At 46.7% G+C, this 12,452-nt stretch overlaps 1 protein-coding gene across 4 annotated transcripts in view; it reads right to left on the minus strand.

Moving 5' to 3' along the window:
- The window catches only part of LOC137424392 (claudin-15-like), a 35,641-nt gene that overhangs the window by 15,122 nt on the left and 8,067 nt on the right, over positions 1–12,452 (minus strand). For all 4 annotated transcript variants that reach the window (XM_068111803.2, XM_068111804.2, XM_068111800.2 and 1 more), the window contains exons 3-4: positions 11,313–11,477; positions 1,889–1,970 (exon numbers count right to left, since the gene is read on the minus strand). In XM_068111803.2, coding sequence (XP_067967904.2) covers positions 1,889–1,970; positions 11,313–11,477 — 247 coding nt within the window. The remainder of the gene's footprint in view (positions 1–1,888; positions 1,971–11,312; positions 11,478–12,452) is intronic.

Below are 12,452 nucleotides of genomic sequence, written 5' to 3' on the forward strand. Positions count from 1 at the left end.
TTTTTTGGACATAGCTCGGTAAGTAATTGTCCGATTAATATGAAACCTTGAAAAGGCACATCCTCGGGTCCCCAGCAATATACCTGGCAAGTTAAAAGTATATCGGACCCGTGGTTGTCGAGAAACAGCGGTCACAGACAGACAAACGTACAAACGTACAAACGTACAGACAGAGATTACTGGAATTATAGATAGATGATTAAAGTATGGAGGTCTGAATTACTGAGCGAATTGAGCTGAATGAAGTGAAAATGAATGACAGTGATTCATTCCCCTAAACCCCTAAAGGATCATTGTTAATTGTATACAGCATTGTGTAATTTGTGATAACTATGGAAATGTATTAATTTATGTCATATTTTTAAACTTGGTTTCTTTGAATAGTGTGATTGTTTTTTCTCCAAAATATGCATTATTCATTACGAGAAGGACCCACTCCCTATGGAAGTGGCCAGGGGGTTATGGTATTTTCCTTCTTCAAAAGTGGAATTCAAAATACCTCTCGCTGCTTAATTCAAAACACCTCTGCGCTGGAAAACGTGGGGACAGGTGTACTGTAAAGTTATTGTGGGGAGTTTCTCCCATTCTTCCTTGCAGATTTGCCCAAGCTCTGTCAAGTCCTCCCTGTCTGCCCCACACCGATTGGTGGTCTGGTCGTAAATATTAAGGGAATCTTGACTTTACTTCTTGACTCATCCTGAACAAACACACAAACAAACACACAAACAAACACACAAACAAACAAACACACAAACAAACAAACACAAACACACAAACAAACAAACACAAACACACAAACAAACAAACACACACACAAACAAACACACAAAAACACACAAACAAACAAACAAACACACATACAAACAAACACAAATACAAACACAAACAAACACACACAAACAAACAAACATAAAAACACACACAAACAAACAAACACACACACAAACAAACACACAAACAAACAAACACACAAACAAACACACACACAGACAAACACGAACACAAACAAACACAGACAAACAAACACAAACACACTAACAAACAAACACACACAAACAAACACACAAACACACACACAAACAAACAAACACACACACACACAAACAAACACACAAACAAACAAACATACAAACAAACACACAAACAAACATACAAACAAACAAACACAATCAAACACACAAACAACCAAACACACAAACACACAAACAAACATACAAACACACAAACAAACAAACACACAAACAAACACACAAACAAACAAACAAAAAACACACAAACAAACAAACACACAAACAAACAAACAAACAAACACACACACACACACACACAATCAAACAAATACGCAAACAAACACACACAAATAGACACACAAACACAAACAAATAGACACACAAACACTGGTCGGTGGAGTTTATTAAGAATAACTACAGCATGTGATTAAAAAATAACAATCTCTGTGAAAGAGTAAAGTTTGGGATGAAAGAAAGGCCTGAAAGAGGAAGTTTCAGCCAAATATTTCAGCAAATGCACGCGGAAGAACATAATGACTTCATGAACTCGATGAAGATGTCTCCCGAAATGTTTCATTACCTAATTTTTAAAAAGTCAAACTTTGTATGCTGATACACATTTTGGCGATTCGAATTTTCAGCTGCAGCAAGAAGCAATTCTTCCTTGAGTAAGTTCTGCTCTGCTGCTATTGGCTCTCCGCTGAAAGCTGATGCAACATGACTGATGAAAATTAGGCTCAATTAAACATTGTCAGTTACAAATGTCACAGTTGTACATTCTATGATGGTCTGAATGAGGCTTTTTGTGAGCACACCACACCATGTTTCTGTTTATAAAGGTAAATTGCCCAACCAGGCCCCAAAAGAAGTTTCCTCACTTTATTCCTCGGAAGAAAGGATCGTAGAATTCAAATGTGATTTGATATGCATACCACGAAATGGCAGTGAAACAGCAGAGACCTTGAAAAAAAGACACATACAGGGTGCAGTTAGTATAGCTAAAAATCCAGAACCAATTACATTACAGTAGACCTACAACAGGAAGTCAATATATATATATATATATATTGTTGCGGATCTCAGCGCCGGCCTTTCCCCTTACCAAGGGGGGGGGGGGGGAGGGTTAGTCCCCTTGTCTTTTACTAGCTGACGGGACCCGGGACCTATGACGTCCTTCCCGGGCAGCGTTAAATAGGGTTTTAGGACTATGAATTCGCTATTACCTAAGTACTAACGCTGACCGGAAACGAGGAAATAAGCCCCGACCAAATCACGGGTGTTAGTGGAAACGCCGAGCGGTAGCGACCCGTGACCCGAGCCGTTATCAATGACTAAACCCGATCCGAGCGGTTCTTAATCGTGCCACGCTTACCCAATGGAGGAAATAACTGCAACGGTCGGATTTGGAAGAAAGGAATAACAGAATTTATTTACACTTTGTACAAGAAGAAGAAGAATACACAGTGCAGCCTTAAACAGTCTTAACTTACTTATCCCTGGACAAACGGGCCCATTCACCCTTAGACACACTCACACGGGGTTGCATACGAACAAGTCGATGGTCCAGGGATGGCGTCCAGGCAGCTCGTTCTCCGGTCCCCAACTCGCACCGCGAAGCAGATGAAACAGATGGCAGGGGCCAGGAGCCCTCCGCATGTCGTTTGGCGCGCACGGGGTAATTATAGGGCAGACGGTAGGCTGGCTTCGGCGGTTACACTCGCGGCTCAGCCGCGTACGTAATAAGCGAATAGTTCATACTGGTTCAATAAACGCGAGCAATGCGCTTCTCCCTTCTCAACTCCGTGTCCCTTTCCAGCCAGTTCTCTTGATACCAGCACTTGGCTCCCGTCCTCATCAAGTCCTTCAACACCGCGCATCCCTTTCTCATCTCATCTCATCTACGAGTGCCTCTCCCTTCTCATCTGAGGTGGGGGCCTCGCGCCAAGGGTTTTATTGCCACGCCCTTGGAACCCTCTCGAACTCACCAGCCGTTTCTTGCCACGCCCCATCAAGCCATGCCCACCGAGCTCTGGTTGGCTGTTGCTCTCACCGTCACCGCCTACTAACGTGCTGCTTGATGCGGCCACACCTCGGCCCTCGCGCTCCTCCCCCTTTTCAGGCCTACCTCGTGGTTACCCGACTAGTTTCGAGCGAAACCAAGGGCAGCGAACGCTGCTGGCGGCCAAAGCGTAACAAACTTGAGGGATGCCAAATGGGGTGCGGGATCGAGTTCGCCCATAGATATAATTGAAGGGCGGCCACAAAATGAAAGGGGCCTAAGCTTATTATTTCTTTACACAACGCAGATGTTACTAGTGAAATGGCCTACTCTTACACATACTATGACATAACTAATTCTAATGGGCCTACGTGTTGCTTGTGGACTAACTATGGGGGGCAAACCTTTACCCTTTAATGATGTTATCTATCTATAATTCCAGTAATCTCTGTGTGTCTGTGTGTCTGTGTGTCTGTGTGTCTGTGTGTCTGTGTGTCTGTGTGTCTGTGTGTTTGTCTGTGACCGCTGTTTCTCGACAACCACGGGTCCGATATACTTGAAACTTGCCAGGTATATTGCTGGGGACCCGAGGATGTGCCTTTTCAAGGTTTGAAATTAATCGGACAAGTACCTACCGAGCTATGTCCAAAAAACGCTTCAACCAATCAGAGAGCAGCGAGCTATCACGTGTGCCGAACCGTTAATGCAATGCAAGCGTTAATGCGTTAATGCAAGGCTTTTCTTTTTTTCCCTCTTCTCTTTCTACTTTTCCTTGCGATTAAATTGCAAACAGCCAAAATACGTTGGCGCTAATTGAATAATTGGCCATTAACACTAAAATAATCGTAACTGCGATATGCCAACTTCCGGACAGTGCAGCCTTCCCTGTTGTTGTTGTTTGCAGCAGCTGTTTGCAGCAAGGCAAGGCTTTTCTTTTTTTCCCTCTTCTCTTTCTACTTTGCCTTGCGATTAAATTGCAAACAGCCAAAATACGTTGGCGCTAATTGAATAATTGGGCATTATGTTTTACAACTAATAAAAACGAATTTGCGATTCATTCGCTTTCCTGCGCGTTTGTGTACGCGATGGCGATTTCTTTACCAAACTCCGGAAGCCGTTCGCTTTGGACCGAACCATTGCATGTAAATAGAGGGGGGGGATTGTCACCACTCGCAAGCCGTTCGCTTTGGACCAAACCATTTCATGTAAATAGGGGGGGGGATATAATTTTAGATATATATATAGTACGGGCATGCCCTAGTCTATCTATAATTCCAGTAATCTCTGTGTGTCTGTCTGTCTGTCTGTATGCGACCGCTGTTTCTCGACAACTACCGGTCCGATTTACTTGAAACTTGCCAGGTATATTGCTGGGGACCCGAGGATGTGCCTTTTCAAGGTTTGAAATTAATCGGACAAGTGGTTCCCAAGGTATGGTCACCGTACTCGCAAGCCGTTCGCTTTGGCTTTGCGAATGGACCAAACCATTTCATGTAAATAGAGGGGGGGGGGGGGTTCTGTGGTCGTTACTGCCACGTGGTTTCAAAGTTGCCAATGGACCAAACCATTTCATGTAAATAAAGGGGGGGGGTTCTGTGGTCGTTACTGCCACGTGGTTTCAAAGTTTTTTTTTGTTGTTGTTGTTTGCACGCATGTTTTTTTGCAAGCACGTACGGGCAAGCACGTACGTGCGGGCACGCCCTAGTATGTACAATTCTCAAAACCTCAACATTGCCCCCCTCCTTCGCCAGGCTCGTTCCCGAGCCGAACCCACACAAGTGAGCACGACCGGTTTTGAACAAGGGTCAGGACTACTTTTTAACTTACGTGTGACACTTCGGTGTGGTTCCCCTCTACATTTAACCTAACACCCTGTGTGCGACAGTTTTACAACACTAGATATGTCCCACCTACTGCGTTGTGTACTAACTAACAGATTCACACCCACGGCTAACCGAATTCCGGAAAGAATTCTCAAACTATACATAAAGCCGGTGGGGAGCATGTTATTTACAAGACCAACTAATTATTTACAGTTCTACAACCCAGGACCTGTTCTTTTTGTGGGAGAGAATTTTGAAGAGAGAAGAGAAACACAATGCACTGCACCAATACACCATATACAAGAAATGCACAATCATTTTAAAAATGCACATTAATTCACAATAAATGTTTGCTTTGCTGCTGGGCTGCTGCGGGGCTGCTGCTTGGCTGCGTCTTGCATCTTGCATCTTCCTGCTTCGTCTTCGGTGTGCCATAATTAAACTTGAAGATCTTCTTTCCTGGCACACCGGATAAAAAATGCACAAACCATGTCCGGTTTTTATTTGCAGGGCCATCTCATGGTCCATCTGCGTGATTTTTACGCCACTTAGAATCAGTGGTCCGCAGGGCAAGATAATGCTTGCAGCAAATGTTTGCTCCAGCAAAGGTGCCAGACCACAGAACGTGTGGTCCATTAGGTGTACTGGTGCAGCCAGAGGTAGCAGAGTGCAGTGCTAAAGTGCAGCCACACAGCTCAGGGTTCCTGCACACTCCCCTCAACAAAAATAATGGGTCCATGGGTGGGGAGGAAAGACAAAGCAGAGAGTTTAGCGGAGGAAAGTGCGCAAAGGTACACACAATGCAAGGCAATGCAACATGAGGAGCACGGGCGAGCGAGCGGAGAAAGCTCGTCCCTAGCCGTACGTAACCCCCCATGTCAGCCTACACTACCCTTGCCCCTCCCCGTATTTACACTTTACAAATTCGTCTCTCCATCTTGCCTCTTCTATCCCCTCTAATTCCAAATTCGTCATCCAATCCCTCCCAAGAAGGAAGAGATGGAATAAAACAATGTCACACTCACGTCATGATGCGTCTTTACCATCCAAACATTTGCAAAATCCGGTGTGGAGTTCTGTCACCTTGGTGAGTGGATGCGGATGGTGCGAAGAGATTTCATCCTAACTATACTCTAATTGACATTAACTCATTTAAACTACACGGGGTCATGCCCTGCCAATTGGTATCTTTAAAGTATGCGGTTCTAAAACCAATTCCCATTGACCATCCTGTGGTGCTCTTCCAATTTGGGTCTCACTCCCCCAATTTTTCTGTCTGTGCCTTTGCACAATTTCGGGGCTGGGTCGTGTGGCTCTACCAGCAGGTCTACCTACCTGCGCACCTTCGCCACCTGAGCTTACCATGCTCCTTACAACAACCCTAAATCGGGGAAGGCCCCTCCTGGCTCTCTCACCCCTCTGATGCCCTCTCTGGCATTGGGCTACCCGGGTCCTCTCTTAGGATCCTCGGGCCCCACTGAACTCTACTCTGAACTCTAACTGGCTCCCAGAGCTTACCTGCGGCCTCACCTGGCCGACAGACTACCAGTGGCGGAGTGCCCCAATAACTATACTCACCAATTAAGCACACACGCCCAGCCATTCCACTCACTCATGCACCCATCTGAACACTTCTTTGCAACTACCTGCACCACAGATGTCAATATCCAATAATTTACCTAAACCCTCTACCTAACTTTAAACTACCCTCCCCGGGTATTCGTGAAGAGGTCCATCTTCCCCCATCCACTCCTGCACACCATGCACTCCACACCACTCATTCCACACCACTCACTCCACACCACAAGTATTTTCTCCATTTATGCACTTGCACCCCATGCAAGTCCATTTACTCAACACACTTACACTTGTCCTCAATACTCCATTTATACACTTTCTCTGGTCATCCCCGACAAATGCCTCATTTGCGCAAGTTCATCCACAACCAATTTCATTCAATTCCTCATTTGCGCCTCAATCTCAAGCTCATACTCACACACAATTTTTCCACACTACTACACACACACAGCATCATCTAACTAACTACTTCCCTCTAAAACTCGTGATTTCCCATCTTCCTTTACACTAAGCACTCCCTCGTCATTATCATCCATCTAATCCCTCTACGTCCCCTCTACCGGTACCAATGTCCCTACTTAAATCTTGGTCTGCTACTGTCATCTCTAAATCCCTAACAATAACCTAGCCCGCCCTCAGCTAGTCTTCACTGCCATCCCCATAATCGATAGCTCATGTGCCCCCAATGAATGGTAAATCTACCATTCACCAACGCTATTACGATTCGTCCACTATACTTGAGCCTCTCGGGGTGGAAATACATTTTCGTCACAGCTCGGCTTCGCAAAGACGAGCAATGCATGCGGGTGGTTGGTCTCCTGTTGGTTGGGTCCGTCCGGCATTTTCGATTCTGGGGAGGAGGCATGCTCGGGCCGAGGTTCCAGGCACCATCTCTGCGCGGAGCCTTTCGGTCTCCGGCACGATGGCCCAACCTCCCCCGGTCGGAGCACTGCGCCCGCCAGGGGGCGAAGGTCCGACCTCTCCTTCCTCCCCTCGAATCGTGCCGTTTGCCGCTTTCGCCACGGCACAGCACCGACCATACAGGGCGGGGCCCGGCACGGATCGTGCACGCCACGGCGGCAACGATCCCCGCTGGCCCCGCAGCACACAAAGCGCACCACGCAAGGAGAGCTCACGTTGGCTATACGTCGGCCTAAATGCTAACCCGGTCTGCGTCGATGCTTGAGTCGCAGTCTCACACCACGCGACCCGCTCCACTCTCGCACATTGAGGCGCTCCAGCGCCTCTCATACACTCCATGCATTCTACTATTGCACTCTCTCTCCATGCACTCTCTTTTCTTACACACTCAGGTGCACACCATTCAGGCGCACTCACGCCACATGCACATTCCATTGTCACACACTCCTCTGTTACACACTCCATAACACACCTGGCCATCGCACACCCTCGCGTACACTCTTCTGTTACATCCTCTGTAACACCCACGGGTGTGCACTCCTGCACATACCCAATCAGCGCACACTTACCCACGGGTGTGCAATCTCCTGTCGCACACCCAATCACGCACTCTGGTGTGCACTCCTGCACACTCTCCTCGGCCATCGCACACTCCGTATCACACTCCGTTTCACACTCTTCCCACACACACTCCGTCTTACACTCGCGCTCCGGCACCGTTCGCACACGCGCGCCATTCACCCTCACACAGCGCACCACGGACCTTCCACGAGCGCCCGGGTGACGTCGTGATCCCAAGCGCGCGAAAAATCTTTCCAAATCAAGCGCGAATCTGCCCTAACTCGCTTTCCCCGCGTTCCTCACGTTGCGCTACCCCGTCGCGTACCAATGCGACTTTCCCGCTCGACCTGCGATCAATGTCCTTCCCCATCTCTTTTATTTGGCCACCTATTCTGTTTCCAAACCCTTTTATTTCCCGGGTAGATTTGTCACTTTGGGTTTCCATCTAATTCTCCAACCCTAATAACCCCTCTTTTATCTCCTTGGTGGAGTTGTCCCCCAATTCTTTTATTTCTTTCCTCATGTTGTTATCTATCCCTCGCAGTTCGTCCTTTTGGGCACCCATTGTCCCATTCATCTTTTCCATTTCTTCACCCGTCTTGACCATAAAGGCCATCATTTGTGTCATAAAGAGGTTCATATCCATTGGCACCGCGGGCTCGGCTACCGCGGCCACGTGCGAGGTGCCGCCATTTTCTTCGCCTGCCACCCCTACTGCTGCACCCTCATCAATGCTCTCCTCTTCTTCCCATTCTTCCCGGGGGTCCTGGGTTATTAATTATAATTCCTCCTCTACCTCCTCTTCTACCCCCACCGGCATCCGACCGTCTTGGTTATCCATGGCACGATTTTAATTTGGGATGTTATACTAAATTTCGGCCGTTCGTAAATTTGAGTGCATTAGGCACACTTCGGGTCCAATCCCACTCCCCTGACACCAAATGTTGCGGATCTCAGCGTCGGCCTTTCCCCTTACCAAGGGGGGGTTAGTCCCCTTGTCTTTTACTAGCCGACGGGACCCGGGACCTATGACGTTCTTCCCGGGCAGCGTTAAATAGGGTTTTAGGACTATGAATTCGCTATTACCTAAGTACCAACGCTGACCGGAAACGAGGAAATAAGCCCAGCCCGAATCACGGGTGTGAATGGAAACGCCGAGCGGTATGCGACCCGTGACCCGAGCCGTTATCAAGGACTAGATCCAGATCCGAGCGGTTCTTAATCGCGCCATGCTTACTTAATGGTGAAATCACAGAAATGGTCGAATTTGGGAAGAAAGGAATAACATAATTTATTTACACTTTGTACAAGAAGAAGAAGAATACACAGTGCAGCCTTAAACAGTCTTACCTTATCCCTGGACAAACGGGCCCATTCACTCTCAGACACACTCACACGGGATTGCAGACAAACAGGTCGATGGTCCAGGGATGGCGTCCAGGCAGCTCATTCTCCGGTCCCCAACTCGCACCGCGAAGCAGATGAAGCAGACGGCAGCGGCCAGGAGCCCTCCGCGTATCGTTTGGCGCGCACGGGGTAATTATAGGGCGGACAGTAGGGTGGCTTTGGCGGTTACACTCGCGGCTCAGCCGCATACGTAACAAGCGAATAGTTCATACTGGTTCAATAAACGCGAGCAATGCGCTTCTCCCTTCTCAATTCCGTGTCCTTTTCCAGCCAGTCCTCTTGATACCAGCGCTTGGCTCCCGTCCTCATCAAGTCCTTCAACACCGCGCATCCCTTTCTCATGTCATCTCATCTCCGAGTGCCTCTCCCTTCTCATCCAAGGGTTTTATTGCCACGCCCTGGGAACCCTCTCAAACTCACAAGACGTTGCTTGCCACGCCCCATCAAGCCATGCCCACCGAGCTCTGGTTGGCTGTTGCCCTCACCGTCACCGCCTTCTGACGTGCTGCTTGATGCGGCCACACCTCGACCCTCGCGCTCCTCCCGCTTTTCAGGCCTACCTCGTGGTTACCCGACTAGTTTCGAGCGAAACCAAGGGCAGCGAACGCTGCTGGCGGCCAAAGCGTAACAAACTTGAGGGATGCCAAATGGGGCGCGGGATCGAGTTCGCCCATAGATAGAATTGAAGGGGGGCCACAAAATGAAAGGGGCCTAAGCTTATTATTTCTTTACACAACGCAGATGTTACTAGTGAAATGGCCTACTCTTACACATACTATGACATAACTAATTCTAATGGGCCTACGTGTTGCTTGTGGACTAACTATGGGGGGCAAACCTTTAACCTTTAATGATGTTATATGTACAATTCTCAAAACCTCAACAATATATATATTGTACAAATGACCAAACAATGGGGCTATTTATGTACAGTGGTTGGGGAGGACCAGAGGTAATCTAATTTGTGTAATGTGCTTGATTGACCAACATTACCATATTAAGACTGCCTAACATAGATTTGAAGTTTGTAGGTTTGGGACATTCTTTGCATTTTCAAGGAGGAGGTTCCATTCCCAAGTTATATGTGGGAAAAGAGAAAATTTATAGCATTCTTTATTGAAGCTTGCTATTAGGAAGGAATATGGACTAAACAAACATCGGGAGCTACGAGTAAGAGTAGGTTTCAGATGCGACATTGTGTTTGGGATGCATCCACGAGTCTCCTTATAAATTAGATGGTATTCATGGAATACTTACCTTGCGCAGTCAACTTGGTGCAAGCCAACTCTTCCTGTGCAACGTCTTTGAGTTTTTCCAATATGGCGCCTGCAATACGTGACCTATGACGTCATAATTATCATTAAGAAATTCTACAGGAGGAGGCGCTCCTATGGTATAAATTTCGTGTGCATCGGACCAGCAGTTGTAGAGAAAAAAAATTCATACTGATCGGATGAAGCATTGAACTTGTCGAATTATGACGTCATAATTAAGGTATCGATGACATCATCATTAACATCTTATTCCCCATGGGGAGTACTTGACAATGAGCCATGTTTCAATTTTTCCCCATGGAGTAGTTTTAGAGATATAGTGGTGGAAAGTTTTTCCAAGATGGCACCTGTACCACGTGACCAATGGCGTCATAATTAACATAAAAAAATTCTACAGGGGGAGGCGCTCCTGTGGTCAAATTTCGTGTCCATCGGACCAACAGTTGCAGAGGAATTTTTTTTTCAATGCTGATCAGATGAAGCGTTGTACTTGTTGAATTATGACGTCATAATGAAGGCATTGATGACATCATCATCAACATATCTTATTTCCCATCGGGAGTACTTCACAATGACCCTTGTTTCAAATTGTTCCATTGAGTGGTTAAATGCTGGTTGCCGAAGTTGAATCCCAAATGAGATGTTCGTCCACTCATGAAGACTTCCACAAACATTATACTTGTACTTTACATGATCTTTTTTCACACAGAAATCCCAATAATGTACTCATTTGGCCTACCTCCAACAAGGTACATGACAGCAGCACTCATTGCCAAGCCGCGAGTGCAGCCATGATGACTGTGCGCAAATCGGGAAGATGTTGCACTGAGTGCAGCACATACAGAGCCCGAGAGTTTCAGCAAGATTGATATGAACATGAACGCACGGCATGCTTGGACGTAGTCTGCAAGAAAGGAAGTTAATCAGCTTGTAGAAACAGACAATATACAACTACAGTGCATGCTAATGATATTCCTGAAATGCTTTAAGGCCTGACGTTTCTGTAAGTGCTTTCCTACCTCCTACCCAGTGCTGGATTAAGCCTTTCCAAGGCCGAGGGCAAAGAATATTTTTGGGCGAGCACTCGCTGAGTGAAGAATCTGTTCTCTCTTCTCTCTTCTCTCTCTCGCTTATTTACATGTAGAGTTGAAGGTGTTATGTGAATAAAATACGTTTTTTCCCCCTCATTTAATTGATTACTCACAGACATATAAACACAGACTCACGGCTGCCCTTACACCGTTCACTCACACAGAACAACACACAGCCCTCCGTACACCGTTCACTCACACAGAACAACACACAGCCCTCCGTACACCATTCACTCACACAGAACAACACACAGCCCTCCGTACACCGTTCACTCACACAGAACAACACACAGCCCTCCGTACACCATTCACTCACACAGAACAACACACAGCCCTCCGTACACCGTTCACTCACACAGAACAAAACACAGCCCTCCGTACACTGTTCACACACACAGAACATGTCACAGGCCCTCCTTATGCCACTCACTCACACAGAACATGTCACAGGCCCTCCTTATGCCATTCACTCACACAGAACATGTCACAGGCCCTCCTTATGCCGTTCACTCACACAGACCACATATGATGGTCTATCCACATATGATGGTCTATCCACATATGATAGTCTATCCACATATGGTGGTATATCCACGTATGATGGTCTTTCCACATTTGATGGTCTATCCACATATGATGGTCTATCCACATATGATAGTCTATCCACATATGATAGTCTATCCACATATGATGGTCTATCCACATATGATGGTCTATCCACATATGATAAATCTATCCACATATGATAGTCTATGCACATATGATAGTCTATCCACGTATGATGGTCT

Source organism: Myxine glutinosa, chromosome 4 (assembly GCF_964187855.1).
Source record: "Myxine glutinosa chromosome 4, kmMyxGlut1.1, whole genome shotgun sequence".
Classification (NCBI taxonomy): Eukaryota; Metazoa; Chordata; class Myxini; order Myxiniformes; family Myxinidae; genus Myxine; species Myxine glutinosa.